Consider the following 22,919-nt stretch of genomic DNA (forward strand, 5'->3'; position numbering starts at 1 on the left):
AATGATTGCACTGATGCCAGAAAATTCAGCACTTTTGTTTGCCCTTTGGATCTTGATCCAGTTGGCAAACAACAAAACTATTGCATTAGAGCAGCTGTTGCATAATCATTAGCTGTTTAGCATCCTTCAGCACAAGAAGATAGACCAAAACTGAATTTAGTCAGCTACTGACAAGTAGAAAGTATACAAAGGATGAATCAAAACACAGCTTTCTATCTGCCACATGAAAAAGAATAGCCTTTTCTAAGGTTTCCTGAGCAGTAGCTATTCTTTTTATTCCATTTATCTTAGCAGCAGAAACAATGAATAGTTTTGCACTGCAGTATTTTTCATCTGATACATGTAATATAATCCAACTGTGGAAAGTGATCCAGGCAATTTATTCACTAATAAACTGATCGATCTTTCAGGTGCTTTTGCTGTTTCTACCAGTGAATATTATGAAGGTGAAAGTGCTAAATTCTTATCCCATAGAATATTCATAGAGATACAACTGACATCCAAATATTGAAAACCATATGTTTGTTTACAATGGTTTACACAGTTTAGTGATCCTAATTCCTTCCCATTTCTATTTTGAGGGTAGGCTGCAATACTGAATCCAGTTACTTCTCAAAGTCTGCTTGAAGCTACTGCAATTAAGTTATGTAAACCACTAGGCATAGGATAAGACAGAAACATAGAAAACTGATGGCAGAAAAATACTTAGTGCTCCATTGAGTCTGCCCTTTTTATTTTATTTTCTTTTTAATTAAATAATTATTGTTTTCAGTTTTTATTTTATTTCATTTTTAATTTTGGGTTGGATGAGGGACATGTTTATTCCAAGCATGTTTAAACTCAGTTAATGATGACTGACCTACTACCTCCAAATTGGTTGGATGTTGGTTCCATGCTTCCACTACTCTTTCTGGGAAATAATACTTTCTAAGATTACTTTTGAACTTTCCTCTTGATAATTAGGGGTAATGCTTTCTTCTTCTTGATTTTTGCTAACCAAGATGATGAGTTATTTATAGTGGGTTAATATGCTCTGTAAAATATATATAACTTATAAAACAACTTTCATACAGAGTAGGAGAAACTTTCTGACTGCTTTGTTTATTGTATTGAACTGAGTTTTAACTTTCACAGCTGTAGAAATCAAGAGATTGTGAGTTCTAGTCCCACGTTAGTCATAAAGCCGGCTAATAACCTGGAATCAGTCATTTTCTGTCATCCCTAGGAAGAAAGCAATGGCAATCAACATCTGAAAAACCTTGTCAAGAAAGCTGCAAGGAGCTGTCCAGGCAATCTCCAAGAACCAGACATTCAGGTTGAACCGTTGAATAGATATTTCCCTACCCTATATCCCATTAACTTTGTTTGCAAAATATGAAACCTACAATCATAATCACAAGAAAATTAATCCATGGTGGTTTCATTGATCAGAATAAAGCATAAAACATATTTGTATTGTGTGTTGTATATTTTATTATTTCTGCAGTCTGGTGTTGTTTTATATTACAACCACACTTCTCTGGATAATAGCTGCTTTAGATATAGAATATCTTTTTTGTCTGGAGAAATGTTATCTTGGGGGGGTACTTCCTGCATCATAGTCTACTATATATTTCCACTGTTTTTCTGAGTGACATTAGGTGGCATTTCTGGTACAGAGTTCTATGGAGATGATTCATAAGTTAAAAAAAAAATCATCAAATTATCTGTAGATCTCCTCTAAATATTAACATATTAAAGCCAAAATAATGTTGCTCTTCTGAAAAAGCAAAATCATAAACATCTTGTCAGAGCATGAAATAGAGTGTCAACAGTATGTGACTTTAAGGGCTTAACTACGCCTTAATGTTGTGCTGTGTGCATACCCCAGCAATCCCGGATCTTGAAATCTGCAATATGAGAACTGATCAGAACTGATCCTAGCTCATGTAAAGAATACACTGAGGTATTTATGGAAGAAACGAATGGAGTGGAACGATGAACAGTCTGGAACCAGGCTGTTATATTAAGTTGAGTGTGATATTTTTATCTGAAGAATGACAAAACATGGATAAGCTGCTTTTCTTAGACAACCTGTTCAGGGGTTAAAGGGTAAGAGCACTAAGAAAGACAGCCAGGCAGGAAAATGGCCAGCCAGGAAATAGAATGCTCTGCAGAAAACAGAACACTGTCAGTTGATGAAAATCCCACTGTGTTTAATGGATTTGCTTAATGGCTGTGTTCATGCATGTGTATCCATAGTTGACCTAACTATGGTTTATTCACTGACCTTCAGACTATATACTGAGCTAATCTGAAAGACTGGAGTTAAACTACCAGCAATTGGTTAATGTACTTCAATGTGTGGTGAATGTGTGTAAGATTTAAACTGTGAATATGTTTAAGAGTTTCAGCTTAAGTTTATAGATATACATGTAACACAACAAAAGGAATTGTTTACTCCTCATATCTTTATTTCTTTGACAGACTTGAATCTGGATGCCAATATGTGATCTGTTCCCTGGCACCTTCAAAGATGATTATTTAGACTCTGACCTCTAGCTATCATCCCAGAATATCAACAAGGTTGAGTTTAGGGTTGGTGTGAAGATGAGTATAATGTTTGTTAGACAATGCCTTTCATGTCAAAACATGAAGCATGTAGCAAATGTTAGTAATAACACACACAAACATGAAAAAATAAATGTTATAAATATACCTAGATAAATCTTGATGGAAGTTCATATCTTCAAAACAAACTTCCAAATATATGGTTCGTTCATGGATGTTTAATGAAAAATCATAGAATATTACTGACCACTAAAAGTATAACTTGATTTTAAAATGAATTGCTTGATTATCTGGAGAAGAAAACGTATTCCAGGTTTTTATGGTGCCTGATAATAAGAAAAAAATAGCAATATCAACAGCACTTAAACTTATATACCACTTTATAGTGCTTTACTCTAAGCAGTTTTACAGAGTCAGCATATTGCCCCCCAACAATCTGGGTCCTCATTTTACCCACCTTGGAAGGATGGAAGACTAAGTCAACCTTGACCCTAATAGGATTTGAACTGCCAAATTGCAGGCAGCCGATAGTCAGCAGAAGTGGCCTATGGTACAGCACTCCAACCACTGTGCCACTGAGGCTCTTAAAATAAAAATAATAAATAAAAAGAAATGATAGTATTTTGAGGGTTCCATCAAAGAAGAATCAGAGAATGAGAGCCCAGGCTATTGGAGCTCCTACTTGATGAAAATAGAGCACTAAAAAGAAGAGAGAAGGGTATTAGAGAGCCTATGTCAACAAATTGATCATTTCAATTGCGGCAAGTCACAAAGCCAAGGCTTTATCCCGCAGTCTTGTGGTGAATTAGGAATGAAGCAGAAGAGCTATTGCTAAGAGTAACCTAGAAACAAAATATATTATTACAGGGTTGGCCTTTTTAATTTATGGTGTGACACATTCATGCCTTCCCAAAAGTAAATCTTGTTGAGTTCAGTGGGTATTCTCTCCAGGTAAACATATCTTGAATTGCCTTTTGTATGAGAAATTTCTATTTGTACATTTAAGAAACTATAGTGGGAAGAGGGCAGCTGATTATTACCGTATGTATCTTGCTCCTGGCAGCTAATCTAAATTTTAACTCTGATGCTGAGATTGCTGACAATTCATTTATTTGGCAGCTATGGTGTTAGAAGCCAATGGTTCTAAACAGCAGAACCATTTTATTATCTGTTGAGAAGAAATCCGTGTTTATCTTTCATCTTCTTCAGCAACATTTTTTGTTTGCCAGTGTGTGCTTAACTGTTAGCTGTACCCAAATGTTTTCTTGGCACAGGTTCACAAATATCCCAGCTAAGCAGCATCTGCTAGATTTTAGACTTAAAAACATCACTTGTTTATTATATTACTTAGCAATTTTTGGTAACATATAATATTTATTTAGCATCATTTTGACATCTTCAATAACCTTTTAGTATGACAACTCCAATTTCTCAGTGGGATGGAGGTCCAATAATCCATTCTGATAACACAGATACTATGTCTTAACTCACAGCAGCTTTCAATATGTAACTTTACCTTAGAGTTTCATTTCATAATATTAGTTATTTAACTGGGAGGTGTAAATGGTAACTATAGTGTCATACATCTCAGTGTAAAAAGCTAGTCTTCAGCCATCTTTATTCACCAAAATGATTGAAAGAGGTTAGCTACTTGAGTGCTCAGTGTTTAGAAAAATAAAATTTAATAACTAAAAGCCAGTCCTACCATTATGAAGTATAAGTCACCATGTTCAAACATCCAAATTTGATGCCATGAAAGAGGAATGGCATTTACTGAATGTTATATTTCTGTAGGATTTTATGATTTTTTGGAAGATACTACATTTTTCAAAAGATACTCCACTTCAAAGAGCAAGTTGTTTTGTCCTGGCTGTGTTTCAGAGTTTCATGAGGTCATAGAGATATTATTATGAGGCAATGATGACAGGCAGATGGAGGTTAGCACTTTGACAAAAAAAAGTTAAAGGAGAATGGACAGGAAAAATTAAAGCAATTTTATTTACATTGCTATTACTCCAAACAGATACATAGAGAGAAGAAGATAGAATGTAACCTGAAATGAACAAAAGAAGACACAACAAAGTAAAAGGAAGATACAGGAAAATTGAGTTGAAATGTCAAATACCACATTTTATTGCATGAAGAAGAAAAGATACTTCCTGAAATGGCAGGAAAAAAAGTCAGACAACACTGTGGCCTTGAAGAGGCTGAGTAAGAAAATAAGTTAAAGAGCAATCCATGGAAAAGAGTTCTGTGTTTAGTAGAAGAATCCTTCTTCCAGATTCTTATGGGCTGGGAAGAAACAGACAATTTTCCCTAATACCTCCCCATTTTTTAATCTGATGTTTTTCTTTTATAAATGTTTTCCTTCCCCTTAATCTCCCTGGGAGGCAAAACAAGATAGTTTTTTAAAGTGTAGTACACAACTCGTTCATAGTGAAAATGTACAGGAAAACGGGATTGATATTTATTTATTTATTTTGAAAATGGCTAGAATGTATCTGGTTTTTTTATTCCCTACCAATATGATAATAATAGCAATGCAACATTTAGGATGCCTGAGCTTCCCACCATCCAATCCAGAGGACTTCTGCATATAGAGTACATCTGGCACATATAACCTCCCTTCAGTGACTTCTTAAAGAACAATGCTCTGCTCCCTCCGTCCTTTGGACTTCCTCAGCAGGATTATTAGTACTCCAAGTATCCATTTGTCTATCTGTCCATCAGCAGGATAACTCTCTGAAAATTATCATGGGATCAAAGAAACCAAAAAGATTGCCTTTGAAAATTGGCCACATCCTTATTGGGAAGAGAGGGGAGGAAATCTCAATGTATCCCTATTGGAGGAGCCAACAGGCAGTAGTTTGAAACATACCAACTCCTCCATGCTACTCCTTTTCCTTTCTAGCCATGGGACCCTGAGAAACACTATTATAAGGGGCTTCATAATTATTCAGAAACCATGTTTTCATGTTTCTCCTATCTTGTTTAAAAGAAACAAGAACTTTACAGATGTAATCAATGGCTAATGGATGTCAGTGGTGATGGATATTTATTTTTATAGTATACAATTGTTTTTCTTGTCACACAGTCCTGGTGAGCCAACATTTTTAAACCTTTTCTTGTGTGGTGTAGTTAGAAAGTTTTAATTGGACAGAATAGGTGCCTTGATCCTTGAACTTTACCTGTGGAGGCCTTAGAATCCTCAAACATATTATCTGGTGTTTCCTGTTGTAGGATTGATAGGACAAATGTTAAGGTATCCTTCCTTAAATATTTTGACAATATACTGCAATCCCCCTTGAATCTCTTATGATGGATGGATGGATGGATGGATGGATGGATGGATGGATGGATAGATAGATAGATAGATAGATAGATAGATAGATGATAGAGATAGGTAGGTGGATAGACAGACAGACATAGATGGATAGATAGATGAGACACACCCACCCACACGCATGTACATATATACATTTACAAATTTTTAAACATGAAAAACATAATATCAATACTCAAATCAGTCAGTTTCCATGTTTTAATGAGTTTATTTTTCTCAAAAGTTTCCTAGTTTCTTTTCTGAATATCTCCATCCCTTCATATTTATCCCTTCCCTCTTTCCAGGCAAAGAGGTAAGGATGACAGTGAGAACTTGATGCTGGGAATCCCTTGAATACTTGCCACAACATCATTTCCTGGCATAGTGTGAAAGCTAGTTGTTCTGAACCAGGAGGCATAGAAAACAGTTCCTATCCATCCTATCTTGAAAAGGAATTTCTGGCAAAAACTTTGTTTCAATTAATTTAAATTTTCTAATTCTGGCCATCACAGCACATGTCAAGAAACTCTCCCCGCAAGGACTCACATTTATACTCCAGTAACTGCAGGGATTGTGCCTGTATGTATCAACATGGCAGCTGCAGATTCCATGTGATCTAGAAATCTACTGTAGATTCAGATTTACATGGAAGTCTCTCCATTTATGGCTGTGCTGTACTTGTCAGGGCCACTTTCCTGCAGGGAAGGATTACATGTCACAGACATCAGTCAGGAGGCAGAATAGCCAATAATTTATTTGTTGAAGCAAACAGTAGTTTAGTTTACTTTGTTGTCATTGCACCTCATACAATGAAATCAAACACCATCTTCAGTTCACATCATGACCACGAAAATAAATACAAACACAAATCCTTCACACTCCACACATTGAATTGAAACCCACCAACTCCACACCAACATTGCACTATACAGGAGAATTCAAAAGAGCTACTGCCCTGGGGTAGAAGCTGTTTTTCAGCCTATTTGTCCTTGTTTTTATTATTCTGTACCGTCTGCCAGGTGGTAATTGTTCAAAAAAAAGGGTGCCCAGGAGGTGATGGATCTTTGAGAATGTTTTGAGTTTTCTTAAGGCAGTGGGAGTATAAAGCTCTCTCAAAGAGGGGAGAGGGCAACCAATGATCTTCTTCCAGGTGCAGTAAGTAGAAGTTCTGAACTCAGCAATGCTTATTATTTAAACCAATAAATTCACAGCCATTGATCAGTTTAAGAGGTAGCTCCCCTTTACTATTTTGTATTTAATGGTAAATCATGCATAACATGGGGCTCATCTGTATGCTACATTCCTTTCCCTCCCTCATTCTCCCTTCCTCTCTCACACAAACACATACATATTCAAGTACTTCTTTAGGTAAGATTTTCATCTTAATATCATACATAGTCAGCTTCCTGTGTCTTAAGGAAATATATATGTTAATACTTCTCTTCATTGAGTACTTTGTTTAGACTTGGAAATAGCAACAGTGGGTGATGTGTTTGTTATTCTTTCCACAAATATTGCAGCAGATGGCTGACATTCTACACAATCTAGGTGTGTACAAGTGATGAATGGGAGCAGCAAAATGACACATGCATTGTTTTTCTTGGTGGAGCATTCCCTAAAACAGCCACTCCAGAAAAGGAATAACATTTCAGCAATTGCAAAATCAATCATTAAGTATGCAACTATAGGTGGTCATGCCAGATAGAATATTTTAACTTAGCCATTCAATGAAAGACAATCCAGGCTATGTCATGATTTCCAAAGACATCTTAATGGAAGTTAAGTTAGCCATGAGGCATTGAATATTGCATTAGCAATTCTAGCTATGTAACTCCCACATTTGCAGTGATTTGACAAACCCAACCCTCAGATTTGTACCCAAGCTTAGAATGTCACTGGATTTGAAAGCAAATATAATAAGCTTACATTTGAAGGCTATTAGTGCATTTTAGAATCACAACTGACAATGTATTAGGACATCAGTAGCTTAAAAAAGAAAATTGTATCATTTGACTTTTTTGTCACTGTTTTGCCAGCTAGATAACAGCACCTAGCCAAACCTGCTTAATCTTAAAACCTGAAAAAGTTCAGATTTGATCAGAACCTGGATGAGAGGTAACCACAAAACCCATATGCTAGAATGAAAAAGAGCAAAAAACAACAATGTTCCAGAAGAAAAAGGCAAGAGCAAACTATTTCCAGATTACCAAAAGAACAATACACACATGACCACGAAGTCATGAGCTGTCAAGCTTGACTAAAAACAGACTTGTTTACCTACTTTTCAATGTCACCATTACAGAATGGTGTTGCAGAAGGAAATAAGAATGGGTAATGTACAATGGTCAGTTTACAAATAGTAATGGATTTATCTGTGGTTTCTTTTTAGATTGTAAAGTGATGTTTTCACTTTTTATAAAATGGTAATGGATTTTGTATGATCCTTCTTGAACCATCAATGAAATAGAGGAAGCAAGATAAGTTTAGTAATGAACAAACTAACTTTGACTGCTGATATAAATAATAAAACATTGGAAATTATTAAATTTTTGACTTGATTCATGTTCACTGGAGGAGGCCATAAATAATGAGAAAAATGCTTTGGGTGGAGAGCTACCAATCTAAAGTTATTATGCATCTATTTGTTTGTTTCTTTCTCATTTCACGCAATCCTTGGCTCCTGACCATTTATTTAACAACCGTTCAAAGTTACAGCACTGAAAAAAGTGCTTTTTTTCAAGCAGAGCTTGCACTTATAACTTCAGAGTCCACACAGTTATACAGTCACCACTTGTGATCAATTGGGAAGCAATCCATTTCCATAAAGCAAAGTCAACGGGAAAACTGGATTCACTCAACAACCAAAGTGATTTAGTTAACAATGGTGGCCAAAAGGTCATAAAATTGTATATGTAATTTTGTGTAACAATATGTAACAACTGTAATCTGAAAAAAGGCAGTTTGACAAAGCATAAGAGACACTAGCTGAAACCGAGTTGTACATTAAAAAATAGAAAAAGAACTTTACATTATACAAATCTCGGTATATTTCATCAGCTTCTAATATGTTTTCCAGTAGCATGTTATTTTGTACTGAAGGCAAATCAACTTCCTTAAAACTAGAATTCTGCCAGACTCTTATATTAACAAATGCACAGGTGGACTTCTTTATTTATTGTTGCAGCTAGAATTCAGAAATATGAAAACTTCCATAATAAGCCTAAATTTATATTTTCATTAGGACATCCCTCATAACTTACAGTAAATTGTTGTTGCTGTTTTAAATCGAATGAAGTTTCAAAAATTCAGATGGAAAATAAAGCTCCCACTAGGATGAACAAGTTGGCTGTTTCAAACTGATCTACGAAACAAAGACTGTTCTTGTTCGTAAATACAAATACACAAAGCAGTACTTCCAGCAGTTCACAAACATACTGTATGGCGTCTCTGGTGTTGGTTCAGTCTTACATGAGCCAAGACAAATATTGTTTGTTCAACAAATCAAGGACAGTACCACTTCTTCCATCTGTTGCAACCAAACTTTGTCCCAGAAGGATTTATTCTGTGCCTAGAGAGGAAGAGGGGCTGTCCATCACGGAAGTAAAATAGGACTAAGCTGTTTATTCAGAGCAGAACAATATATATATAAATGTTAATCCTTTACATCCTCCTAATTTGAGAGGAATTTTATTCTGAGTCAATATGCATAAAGTTGGAGAAATGAATCATTTGTATTTAAAAAATAATTTCAAAGGAATTATTGTGTTATCTTAGCAACTCTAAACATAGCCATAGTCAACATATTATTTGTCATGTGGTTCTCATACCTTATTATCAGTGTTGAAATGTAAATATATTCCCATCATTTGCATTCAGCTGTTTTTATACAGTTTAAAGCAAAAATCATTGTGAAAGTAAGCAGACCCTTCTTCAGATAAAAAAATCTTGATCATAATGCTACTTCTCTTTTAAAATATATTTAAATTACCAATGCTTGTTCAGACACCAAGCTTCATTATCTGAATCCATAACGTAGCTAGAAAATAAGCGCACATATAGCTTATTGTCCTATTCCTTCCCAAATATGGGAGTAGAATTTCAAATATTTCAAACAAGGCTTATTTTAATGACTTAGAAACTACTCCAAAAATCTCTGCTTCTCTTTAGCTCCTCGTCCTCTTCTTTTTTTTCTCCTATGTTTGATGTATTTGAAATTTTAAGACTTTATCTCTCTTATTCTTGAATTTTATTAGCAACTCTGGAAAACATTTTAAACTGATTATTATCTAATAAATAAATAATTCATTGGTGTTTTCTGTCTCTACCATCTTTCCATGGATTATTCCAAAGCATTTGTCTGAGAAAGGAAAATAGGAAATGGCACTCATAACAAAATTATTTGCACTAATGTTTATGCTTTGACCAGTAAAGCTTCACTATACTATATCCCATTCTATTTTTGTGGAGAGAGGGGGGGACTGTCAGCAAGTCCTACCCCAACAATTATTTGCTATCTTCAGGTGTAAAATTTCCAGAAAATAGGTTTCTCTGAAATAGCAGGAAAAACAAATTATTGGTGTTGCTAAGCATGAAACTCTGCTAAGATGGTCTCTGACTGAACAGACTAAAAAATTCTTAACATGGTCAAGGGTACAAACACCACCTTAATTGAATTCATTCTTTTATGCTCTGTTAAAACATTGAGATGTGTAAATGGGAAATGTTTCCTCAAAATCAACACTACATGGTTAACACAGCTTTCTTGGAAACCCAAGCCTTTTCTTAGAGAACTTCCCTTTAGTTGCTGGCCTGGGTGAATGCTGATAAAAATTTAAGAAGCTCATATCATAACTCCATATACCATTCTTTTTTACTTCAGTATAGTCTACATGAAACTGTTCTTGAAGATCATTTGGAAGCTTTACAGGTAGTCCTCGCCTTATAAGCACAATGAGGCCCAAAATTTCAGTTGCTTAGCAAGAAAGTTGTTCAGTGAATTTGCCCCATTTTATGAGCTTTTTTGCCACAGTTGCCAAGCGAATCACTGCAACTGTTGAGTTAGTAAAGTAATTAAGTGAATCTGGCTTCACCATTGACTATGCTTGTCAGAAGGTTGCGAAAGATGACAATTTGACCATCATAAATATATGCCAATTGCCAAGTGTCTGAATTTTTATCACATGACCATAGGAATGCTACAATGGTTGTAAATTTGAAAATAATGGGCAATTTTTAGTATTTCATATGTCATAGTGACTGATTGAGTTGCTCTGGTTACCAGTCAGCTTCTGGGTACAATTGATGCTTCTGACCTTTATTTATAAAAACCCTTTATGGCTTGGACATCTAAGAGCTGCCTATCTCCAACTTTTTCTGCCCAGCTGGTACATTCCAGGAGAATGCATATGCTCCAGGTCCCTTCTATTAAATATGGTCATCTTACAGAACTAAGGAAGTGTGCCTTCTCTGTTGTAGCTATTGCCTTCTGAGAAAGCATCCCTCCAAAGAGTGAGGATAGCATCCCCTCTTCTAGGGCTCCCCCAAACTCTCAAGATCTGGCTTTGGTCTCAGGTCTGAGGTTGATGTCCTTGTGGGGCCTCTGGTTTGGTTTGATTTCTTATTGTTTGATTGTTTTAGGCTGCCAAGTAAGTTGCATGTTTTTAACTGTTTGTATTAGTTTGTATTGTATTTATAAGTTGTCCAAAAATCTATGGGAATGGGCAGCTATAATTAATTAATTATAATGTGTACACAACGCAGGCTGCATGCATCAAAATGGATTCACAAATGTTGTATGGGTCTAGTAAGAGGAAACTATAGAAGGTCATAATTTAGGCACTGTTATATATAGTATGTGTTTTGTGTATATTTTCATTCAGGTTATATAGCAACCTGAAGGGAGAAAGAGAGACAACAGATAGACTGACTGACAGAGAACAAACCTTATAATTAGAGCTTGTAGTTTACATTAATTTTTTCCTCATAATATGTATCTATTTTGTCCTGAACAGAATCACAGAGATATGTTATGCAGAAATTTATTGAACATTGAGCAGGCAAATGCTAAAAGCCACACTATAAGTTTCTTGGCAAAAACTGGGAAAATCTGATAAAAATTTACATTGCACCAAAAATTGTACTTTTCTATAAACTCAAAGCTTTTTTTATTTCCCAGGCCTGTATTCTTATATTTATGCAAGAGGTCATTTAGCAAATAGGAAAGAAACATAAATAGGCATAACATACAAAATCAAATCTCTAATAACAGGGACACACTTTAATGTCTTTTTCCTGTTTATCAAGTTCTGTCATATTTTAAAATTAATGCATGCCTTTAATATACTTGCTCTGGAATTGTTCTCTCTATTAGAGTTGTACTGGCCATCCTTATACACTAATCTACTTTCTTCCTTTTCCTCTGTGTTTTTTGAACTAATTATGACTCATCAAACAGAAATATTAGCAAAATACTGTGACCCATTTAGCCAATTTTTCCTAACCCAGGTCTTTTTAGCTGCATCAACAATCATAATTCTTAACAATAGCCATTTTAACTTCATATGCCTGGGAGTTAAAATCCACAGATCTAGGGATTCTTAGGTCAGAAAAAAAATTAAATTAGGGCTTAGTAAACGTTTTACTTTTCACATTAATAAGTTAAAAAGAAAAAAACTAAAGAAAATAGATATGAACTATAATATAGTAGATTTTTCCTTAAAATATTTTAAAAGGAAGGAAATTTCAGCAGATTTAAAATTCATCTCCTAGCTTTCAGTTTCAAAATGTAAAAGCACAAATGCTTCAATGTAACTGCAAGTTGTGCGTATGTGTGTGTGTTTGTATCCCACTATCTGTATATAAGCATGCATTTCACATCAAAATGTAAGGAGTAACATTCATCCTGATCAAGAGAACTTCAAAAGTACGAGAAAACAGATTGAGTCTAATTTTCTTTCTCTGAAAACACAATACCTTATGGACATAAACTGAGAGTTTTGCAGCAAATACAATGTCTTCATACTCTTACATGTTGCATTGCTAAATAAAGGAAGTGATCTGCCCAAGAGCATATTCCTAGATGAAAATCTGTTTCTACAAATCGTTGGTATTGATTGGATCTACATAACTGTATTGTCCTGAATTTAAAGTTAGAATCCCAAAATTCATTTCTTTGTCCCAGACAAGTTCAGGATGCAGACCTGAAGGAATCATACATAGGAACGCATTGCCATAGGCTTGATTTCACTGCATGTTGCTGAATGCTGATATATTTCAGGTTCTTCAGGACAGCAGCAGAAACCACAAAACATGCCTCCTCCACAAATTAGAAATGCACCTGAGACCCAGCCTAAGTAGAGAGCAGCTCCCAATTCACGTTTCCGAGCAGCTTGGATTTCTGGATTGTAAAAATCCTCGATGATATCGTTGGCAATACAAGAAACAGGAATCAGCACAAAAACCCCAGCCAGGAAAAAACTTACTCCAGCTGTGAATAAAAGGTTTCTTTTGACTTGTTCATTACTGTCTGGACTTCGGATGCATTTCATGCCAGCTAAAGCAATCAGACAAGCAATAACTGACAGCGCACAAGCCGTGCACATTAATCCTCTGGCAGCATCTAACAAAGGTGGAAGGGCCAGAATGGATCTGTAGAATTCGCACTGGTAATTCTTGATGTGACTGACACATACCATCCATAAACCTTCCCAAATAGTCTCAAAGACTATGATGTTGTTTCCTGTAAAGGCTGATACTTTCCACTGAGGCATCAGGGTGACAATAACCGTTCCAAACATGCCAACAATCCCAAGCAGCCAAGCCATCATTTGTACTGGACAAAAAGCCATCTCAGAAAATTGTACCCAGAAAAGAAACAGACCAAATATTCTTCCTAAAGAGCTTCATTCCTCTGAAAAGTAGACAATGTATTCATGATTTCCTCCTGGGTCAGATGAATTTAAGATCGTCTCCATCTATACTAGTGAAGAGTTCAGATCACATCTGCCTGCTTGGAGGAAACTGCTTTATATCTCTTCTAAGAGTCTACAAAAGCAAGACCTAATACCTGGGTAGCAAATCATATCCTTGGGAAGGGTGAGTCTAACTTATACCTGACGTTGATGCTTTTTTGAATTTCAATGTTTCTACAAGTCTATAATTAAATGATTTGGTTCTAACTATAGTGCTGATAATTATTCTACAACAATAATGATTGCATCAGTGTCAAAATATAATGGATAAAATGAACTTGGTGTTCTGTCTGCTAAAATAGATTTACGAGTTGATGACAAAAATCAAAGGCTGGATTTAGGATATTTGATAATGTTTCAAGAAATAGATGAATGTGAATTATTTATGTAGACACACTGAGGGGCCCTGTTTTCATTCATTAGTTATAAAATTAGTAATGAATTAGTAATTAGTAAACAATATTGTGTGCAGAAGGTCTTTTCCAAGCTATGCCCTGATAATTCTCCAAATCAATGAATTATACCACCTAAGCAGTTCTTTTAAAACAGATAAGTAAAAACAAGATAAATAGATCCTGAAGTTAATTAACTGAAGCACTGGTGAAGCCCTGTACATCCAAATGTCTATACCCTGATGGCGAACCCATGGCACGCATGACACAAGTGGCACACAGAGCCATTTGTGCTGGCATGCGAGCTGCAGGCAAACTTACCTCATTGCGCATGCGTGCGCCTCACAGCTGATTTTTTTGGTTGGTTTGAGGCCTTTTTTGGCCTCCCAGAAGCTTGGAAAAAGCCTCTGCAAGGACAAATGGGCCTCTAATTTTGCCTGAAAAGCCTTGCAGAGGCTTTTTCCAAGCCTCTCAGAGGCCGAAAAAGGCCTCAAACCAGCTGAAAAATCAGCTGTGAGGCATAGTGCAGATAAGGAGGTGGGGTGGGGATTGCGTGGGCATGAGCAGGGGGCATGGGGGGGGTACAATGCATTCTGGGTGCTGGCATGTAAATATGGGCATACTGGCGCGCTTGCAATTTTTGGCACAGGAGCCCAAAAAGGTTAGCCACCACTGGTCTATACAGTCCTGATAATGTTTTGGCAGCCTGAGATTATTTATTGGAAGTTAAAGCTCAGCAATTATGGAAATGTTGCAGTAATCTTGTTGGGTTTTTTTAGCATTACAATAATATGGCAGCCTCCACCCATATCTTCTCCTTTTGTTTTTCAATCTATATAAAGAATATTAGGAGGTCAGATCTACTTCCAGGCAACATGTCACAAACAAAAAAGTATGGCTGAAGTGAAAGGTTCTTTTCCCCAAAGTGTTTTGCTTACTAGGAATTTGTAAGTCTGATTTGTTTGTTTGGAGATCAGGGTTACCAAGTTCTTGATTAAATATTTTTCCCTGACAATTAGTTTACCTTCATCAACATAAGAGTTATATTACTACTGATTTGAATATTTCAGCAAATTAGAAAAGTAATTAAAGTGAGCCAATATCAGTTAAGAATTCTTATTCTCAGGATGTCAAACGGTAATCTTTGATTTTGATTATTTAAAATTTTACTCATGTTCTATAGTTACAATAAACTCATGCAGTATTGGTGCAAGTCAGTGTAAGAAGTCATCCGCTATTCAGTTAGACTTGATCCATCTATATCAATACTATTGTACACCTACAATATTTGTGTGTCATCTGAAAAAGGTTGTTTTCCTGTTAGTTGTTAAAATATGCTACCCTGTTTCTCCAACAATACGGCCTCCCCCAATAGGAAGTCCCAGCATGTTTTATAGGCATGAAATGAAATTAAGTCCCTCCCCCCAAATTAAGGCCTATATTAAAACATGCGAAATGGGGGGGAATGGTGGCGGGGCTTGCTGTTAGGAAGTACTTTTGTTGCATACCCGGATATGGTGCTGCCTGCGTTGACCCGGATACTAAGTGCCTCACCAACGCCGAGATCAACATCTAAGCCGTCGCCGCCCGCCCAAAGTTGCAAGGGGGGGAATTAAGTCATCCCTAAAAAGACGGCCTAGCCATTTTGGGGGGGCTCAAAAAAAAATAAGACCCGGCCTTATTATATGAGAAACATGGTATCAACTAGAGGTGAATTAAATTTACTACTTTCTTCAGGAAAACCAATAATTCTAAGGTCGAATAGGCATCGTCTCAAAGTTCCAAAAGACCTTGGGAAAGCTGATTTATCTAGACTCATTTCAGTTGGGTTTCAGAACAGGTTATATCATGGAGATGACATGGATCACATTTATCAATAACCTCTGATGGGTTCAAGATGGGCTGATGCATCCATCCTGGCCTTCCTTGATCTTTCAGTGGCCTTTCAATTATGATCTTCTTCCGGATCAGTTTTGGAGGTTAGGAATGGAGAATATAGTTTTATGAGGATTTCCTTCTTCCTTTGAGGCCAGTTCCAGTCAGTGTAAAGGGCAAATAGGCCCAACCTCAGAGCTCACCTCTCTCCCCACTCCTTGTTAACATCTACATGGTGAAAGGACTCACCATTCCTGCTGGAGGTACATATGATGGTCATGACCAGAAGGGACTTTAAATCCAATTTTACCTGTTGCTGGATCAGGAAACTTCTCTCACATCACTCATGCCTTAGTCATTTCCTTATTGGTCTCTTGCAATTCATTTTACATTGAAATGCCTTTGAAGACCATTTCAAAGTTGCAACTGTGTAAAGAATACAGCCATGTGAATATGTAACACCACTGCTTTGTGAGTGACTTGACTTGGAGTCAAGTCGAGGTGCTGGTTATTACCTTTATAGCTATGAATAGCAAAGAGCCAGAGACTTCCTGTCCCTGATTATTTCTACTCTTCCCACTAGATCTGGCAGAATGGATCTGCTCCAGGGCTCCTCTATTAAACAGCATCATTTAGCTGAACCCAAGACATATTAAATGGATAAAATGAATTGATGTAAGAAAAAATGAGAAACTGAATTAAACCAAACTGATGGATTATCTTTACCTGTTATTGCTCTTACCTCTGAGTTCAACTATGTGTAGTCTCTCGTCAAAGCACTCGTGCACAAATGTTACAACTATTTACTTCATTCCAAGCGCGGAGCAGTGTAGCATGCTAAAATGTAAGTATCAAAACTCAAGAAAATTCAGATTGTGAATAAAATAGCAAACATGCATGTAAACACAGAGAGAAAAATAAAAAAGGAGCCAGTGTTATTTGAGTACTCAATTTAAAACATCTTCAGAATTAAAAAAGAAAAAAAAGCAATACAGATATACAATTATTCCTATCTGCTTAGCTAAGGAAGTAGTCAGCAGATGCCAAATTCACTCTGTGATAAAGATCAGAGATGAAGGAAGTTTTAACTCACCAACGGACCTTTAAAATTAAAGCATTTTTGCAAAGGTTCTTGCCAGCAAATCTTAATAGTTGTACCACTAATGCTAATTATTTTATACTATAAAAACATAATGAAAGCAAATAATTTAAACAGAAGCTATTTATATGGCATCTTCCATAACTAATTGTATCAAAATACCTGAAGTATTTATTTGAAGAACAGAATTAAGCCATAGGGACTTAATTAAAGACAGACTGCATTTATTTTTTATATCCATGAATATAATATCAGCACACTGAAGACATGAAGTCCCAGATGATAGGAGATAATGCTGAAACTTGAGGGAAGTAAAGCAAAAAATTTCAATAGAAAGAGAGGGAATGAAACTGTAAGGATTGTGAATTATTTCCAGATTTCCCAAAAATATTGAAAATTTGATTTTTCTTTGCTATTTTAAAATTTTACATTAAAGTCAGGAAAATTATTAGGATTTCAGTTCCAGATTTCAACAACAAATTGGATAACTCTCTATCAGAAGAACAGCACCTTATTTTCTTGCCTGTTAGTTTGTACAGTATCTGGAAATCTGCTATTTGCTCTCCAAATACATTGGTCTACAAATTCCATTTGTATATATACAGTATAGGCCCAATATATAGGAGCATCTGAGCTGTGGAAGGCTGCAATACTCTGCTGCATGAAATGAAGTGGAAGTTTGGAAAGGAGATTTACTCTTTTTTTATGCCTAATTCACATCTCCAGTGCTCAAAATGCCATCATTTAACAACACCAATAAAAAAAGACCACAGATAATCCTCTACATACAACCACAACTGAGCCCCAAATTTCTGTTACTAAGCAAGACAGTTAAGTGAGTTTTGTCCAGAGGTGGTATTCAGCAGATTCTGACTGGAGAACTGGTAGTGGAAATTTTGAGTAGTTAGGAGAACCAGCAAATACCACTTCTGACTGGCTCCACCTCCATCTATTATCTGTCTTCTGAGTCCCAGCTGATCAGCTGGGTCTTCTTTTGTTGCCCTGCACAGGAGAACAGAGCTGGAAAGCAGGTTAGTGGGGGGGGGCATGGGGATTTTGCATTAACCTTCCCCCAGGAGTGGGGAGGGAATTGAAATTTTGCAGTATCCTTCTCCTGCCACATCCACCAAGCCATGCCCTCAGAACGGGTAGCAAAAAAAATTGAATCCCACCACTGGTTTTGTCCCATTGTATGACCTTTCTTGCCACAGTTATTAAATGAAACACTGCAGCTGTTAAGTTGGTAACACAGTTGTTAAGCTTCCCCATTGTCATTGCAAAAGTGATCACATGACCCTGGGACACTGCAACTGTCATAAATATGTGTCAGTTGCCAAGTGTCTGAATTTTGATCATGTGATCATGGGGATACTGCAATGATCATAAGTGTGGAAAATGATCATAAATCCCCTTTTTCAGTGCCACTGTAACTTTGAATGGTCACTAAATGAAGTGTTGTAAGAACTTTCTGTGTTCCAAATGGCAAATTGTGCAGTTTCCCTCAGATTATTATTAACTTTATTGTCAGAGGACAACATGTGTACAATGAGATTGGCTGAGCCTCCCTTCGTGCACCCTCCCAACACAACTCACAGTGAGGACAGAAGTCCCTGACCCAGTCCCAATCTTATTACACTATGTGACCTTGTTGCACAGTGTGCCAGCCCCGCAAGTCTAATAATCTCATCTAATAATCATCTTGATGTAAACAGCATTTGTGATATTTGAAAGTACATTCTAAATCCAATAATATTTAACAGGAAATACATATCATTAAAGCAATTGGATTGTACAGCTTCTTCCTATTATTGATTGTAAAAGAATTTTGTTTGTTCTTCACTATAAGCTGTATGACTATGCCAACTTTAAATTTTCAATAATATAAATAATACTGAATAGTCAACTTGTCCTCCACCCTAGTCCTATTGCTGTAATCAGTTTCCTACCATATTTCAGCTCAATCAATCTATGAAAATAACAATGAATTCTTTTTTCTAGAAGAAGAGTGCATGTATATAGCAGTGTGATTGACATTATTAACCATTTAAAATCTGAAAGCAATCTCAGCAGCTATTTTAACACATTGTAATATGAATGGTTAAATTTCCTTTAGGCCTGTCAAATATAAAAGTTTAAGTGCTTTGTACATGCAACACATCCTGATAGAAAATATATACCATAAAATAAATCCTACCAGCTACTCAGAGATATTTTCTTCCTCAAAATCCATCTATTGGTGGGTCACATGAGATACTCTCCATGTTTATTGTAGATTTCACATTTTGAATACAAATTAGATTTACCCAAAGAGCCATTGGAAAAGTCACACAAAGTTGTATCTGATGCAATGTGAAATATTTTTAATAATAACTTTTTTAACTGCAGAATGAAATAGAATGCACATCAAATTAATCTTAGATTACAATTTACATGATAAGAAAAATAAACATTAATTATTTAAAAAGCATTAAGTTTATACAAAATATTAATCTGTTAGGGCAAAAGTAAAGAAACATTTTGACAGAAAATGAAAATCAACTATTTGAAATATAATTTCATTCTTTCTGACAACTAAAGAACATTTTATTAAAGACTACCTATGTAAATAACCATTTATAGATTTAAAGTGGACATTTCCAGTCTTTCCCCACCACCTTCATAATATATCATATGATATATTTTAGACTTTACATTTTGAATATAAAAACTTCACGGCTTAAATGTTTACCAGTCATAACAAAATTCTTCCCACCACTCTGAAGATCTGTATGTGTCACAGAGCATAAATATGTGAATACTTCTTAATAGGGATTAATTAGAAAAGGACAAATTGGAAACAAGCTCCAGCTTCAAGCTCCATTCCTACTCTGAAATATCTGAAGACATTTCTGTCTTTTGTTTTATAGTTCATAGATAAAGTGGCATTCCAGCAATCACAGTATGTTACTCAAGCAGAGCTTCTTCTCACCTTATCAGATTTCATGTTGACTGTAAAAGATTCTTCCTCTTGGATCAAGACAACTAAACATACTGACTTTTAGAATATGCACTCTCCGCTCTTCTTTGAATATTGTGGCTGCGGTAAGTGGTCGGTTGTGAGGGTAATGAATACCGGTAGCTTCGGGTTTTTTCATCGCAACGGCAGAAACAACATAAAATTGCCCCTCCAACCACAAGACAGAAAGCTGAAGCCCAGCCTATGTAAAGTGCTTCTCCAAGCTCTCTCTTCTGAGCCAGTGTGGTGACAGGATTGTAGAAGTCTCGGATAATGTTATGGGCAACAAAGCACACTGGGATGAGCACCACAATGCCAGTCAGGATGAAGGAAATGCCGCCCGCCAGCAGAATGTAGCCTTTGATGCGATCATCATTTCCTGTGCACTGGGTACACTTCATGCCAAGAACAGCCACTGCAGAAGCGAGGAATGCCAGAGCTGAAGCTGCACACATCAAGCCTCTTGAAGCTTGCAGGTCTGGTGGGAGATCCAGGAGGGAGTCATAGACTTTGCACTGCATCCTGATGGACTCTTGCCTTATGCAATTCATCCAGAGGCCTTCCCAAAATGTCTCAAAGACCACCACATTGCTTTCAATGAAAGCCGTCACTCGCCACTGGGGCATGCCAGTGATGGCAAAGGTCCCAACAGTGCCAATGCCACCAAGGATCAGTCCTGCAATCTGCAATGCAGTCGCTGCCGCCATTTCCTCTTTCCAAGTCAGCAGAATGCAGTTCCAGAGAGTTTTAGGTGAATCTTCTTTTACTTTACCGATTCAAATCAGGTGTTGAAAAAATAACTTTTCAAAACCCCTCATGCTCAGGTACAGAAACTCTGTTAACTCAAATCCATTTCAGTCTGATCCGCACTGATTAGGAGTTGGCTGCCTCTTTGCTGTTTTGAGCATACCACTGCCCCTATTGATTGGAAGGATAAACTTATCGGTCAGGTTTTACAACTTTCAAAGCAAGTGAAAGGTTACACATAACAAGGCTTGCAAAGTATACAAAAAGCAAGTGAAAGGTTACACATAACAAGGCTTGCAAAGTATACAAAAATCCTCTCAGGGCACACTTAAACCTTTAAGGAAAGTAATTTTTCCCTTTAACCGTCTTCTCTTTTTATCATGAGAGCATGGTATAAAATTAGATTGTGTTAATATAACAATTTAAAAAAATTCCTCCAGTGGAAACCAAAAATATTATTGGAAAGATCTAACATAGTATTGACATGTTTATCATCTTCAGATAGAAAATATAAATTAACTTTTATATTCCTGTATTGACCAGTGAAACAAAAGTTTTGAAAACTGCAACTACCGTAGTGGTTAAATATGAATCCAAAGCAAATTAACCCTGTGTCGAGCCTGTGTGGAAAACAATGTGTCAGCGACTGGATTTTTAAAATGTCATATGAAAGATTCAAGCAAAATTTTGCCAAATCTCCTTATAGGTAGTCTTCAAGATATGATGACAACTGAGCCTGGACTTCTGTTGCTAAGCAATACAACTGTAAAGCCCAAAGTCATGTGACTGCATCACTTAGCAACACCAATCTTGGCAGACCTGGTAGCCATCATAACCACCAGGACCACAAGGGACATTAAAAGAGGACCCCACATGACCATGCTGTGAGAAGAGGGAGAAACACCAGATAAGCAGTCAGGTTAGAACTGCAGATGAAATTCAGAAGCAGATGCTGCAGGCAGGCAGGTGTCATGTACAAGTGCTATGAAACCTAGATGGATTGATGCTACAGGTAGGTGCTATGCAGTAAAGGCAGGTACATGGGTGCTACTGTGGGTCACAGGGTGGTGCTATACAGAACAGGTGGGTTGTAAGTAGCATGGCAATTGCACAGGTGATGTGGCAGGCACTATGAAGTGTGGGAAGGCATGCAGATGCCACAGGCAGCTGCTATGGATGGAGTGAGGGCATGTGTGGGGGTACTACTGGCTGGTGCAATGGGGCATGTGTGAGTATGTGGGTGCTGACCAAGGCCAGGTGGAGGAGTGCCACAAACCAGCACTGTGGCATGTGGACATGTCCACAGATGCTACAGGAAAATGCTATTGAGCATGGGAGGTTGTGTGGATGCTGCAGGCAAGTGACAAAAAGGTGGTTTGTGACCTCATGCCAGATTTCCCATTGACAGAGAAGTCACAAATGGCAATTGCCTGACTGAAGGACATTGTGATCACCATAATTGTGAATTGGCAGAGTCAATGTGACAGCCCCAACTTCATAGACCAGTCATAACTCCTTTTCATCCAATACCATCATAATTTTGAACAGTTGTAGAACAAATGATCATAATCCAAGGAATAGCATTACCCCATTAGTAAACAAAAAATGAATAGACTAACTGTACTACATGAGTTTATTAATTTAAAAATCTGAACATTCATCATGATTGAAATTCTACGATAGCTAATTAAATTAATGACTCTAACTATAGTTGGTTCCACTCCTAAGTCTGCTGTTTCCTGTCTCTGGTTGCATCCCTAATATATTGACTCATTATCAAGTCAATGCATGTAAATCTGAAAATATTTTATCTGGAATTTCTCTATTATCACTCCCTCTTGACTGAAATCAATTTTCTATTCCCCAAACAGCTTTACTCTTTTCTAAATCTGTCCTAAATAAGATAAAGCACTAAAATGTAGCCCTGTTTGAAATGTTCAAGTCTATATATACATGACATAGATATATT

At 36.6% G+C, this 22,919-nt stretch overlaps 2 protein-coding genes across 2 annotated transcripts; both read right to left on the bottom strand.

Annotated features, from left to right (window-relative positions):
• Positions 1-11,894: 11,894 nt before the first annotated feature.
• On the bottom strand, positions 11,895-13,833 carry LOC113436204 (claudin-17-like). Its single transcript, XM_087937897.1, has one exon. It carries the CDS (start codon positions 13,717-13,719, stop codon positions 13,081-13,083), a length of 639 nt encoding a protein of 212 aa, XP_087794023.1. The 5' UTR covers positions 13,720-13,833; the 3' UTR covers positions 11,895-13,080.
• A 5,720-nt stretch (positions 13,834-19,553) lies between these two features.
• Positions 19,554-21,130, bottom strand: LOC113436203 (claudin-8-like). The gene has a single exon (XM_026700477.2). The coding sequence runs from the start codon at positions 20,908-20,910 to the stop codon at positions 20,230-20,232; it is 681 nt and encodes a 226-aa protein (XP_026556262.1). The 5' UTR covers positions 20,911-21,130; the 3' UTR covers positions 19,554-20,229.
• Positions 21,131-22,919: the final 1,789 nt, after the last annotated feature.

The sequence above is a fragment of the Pseudonaja textilis genome, chromosome 7, assembly GCF_049901715.1.
Source record: "Pseudonaja textilis isolate UNSWEBS1 chromosome 7, rPseTex1.2, whole genome shotgun sequence".
NCBI classification, from domain to species: Eukaryota; Metazoa; Chordata; class Lepidosauria; order Squamata; family Elapidae; genus Pseudonaja; species Pseudonaja textilis.

Coding starts and splice junctions, on each gene's coding strand:
- LOC113436204 (XM_087937897.1), bottom strand. CDS start 13,719: ATGGCTTTTTGTCCAGTACAAATGATGGCTTGGCTGCTTGGGATTGTT.
- LOC113436203 (XM_026700477.2), bottom strand. CDS start 20,910: ATGGCGGCAGCGACTGCATTGCAGATTGCAGGACTGATCCTTGGTGGC.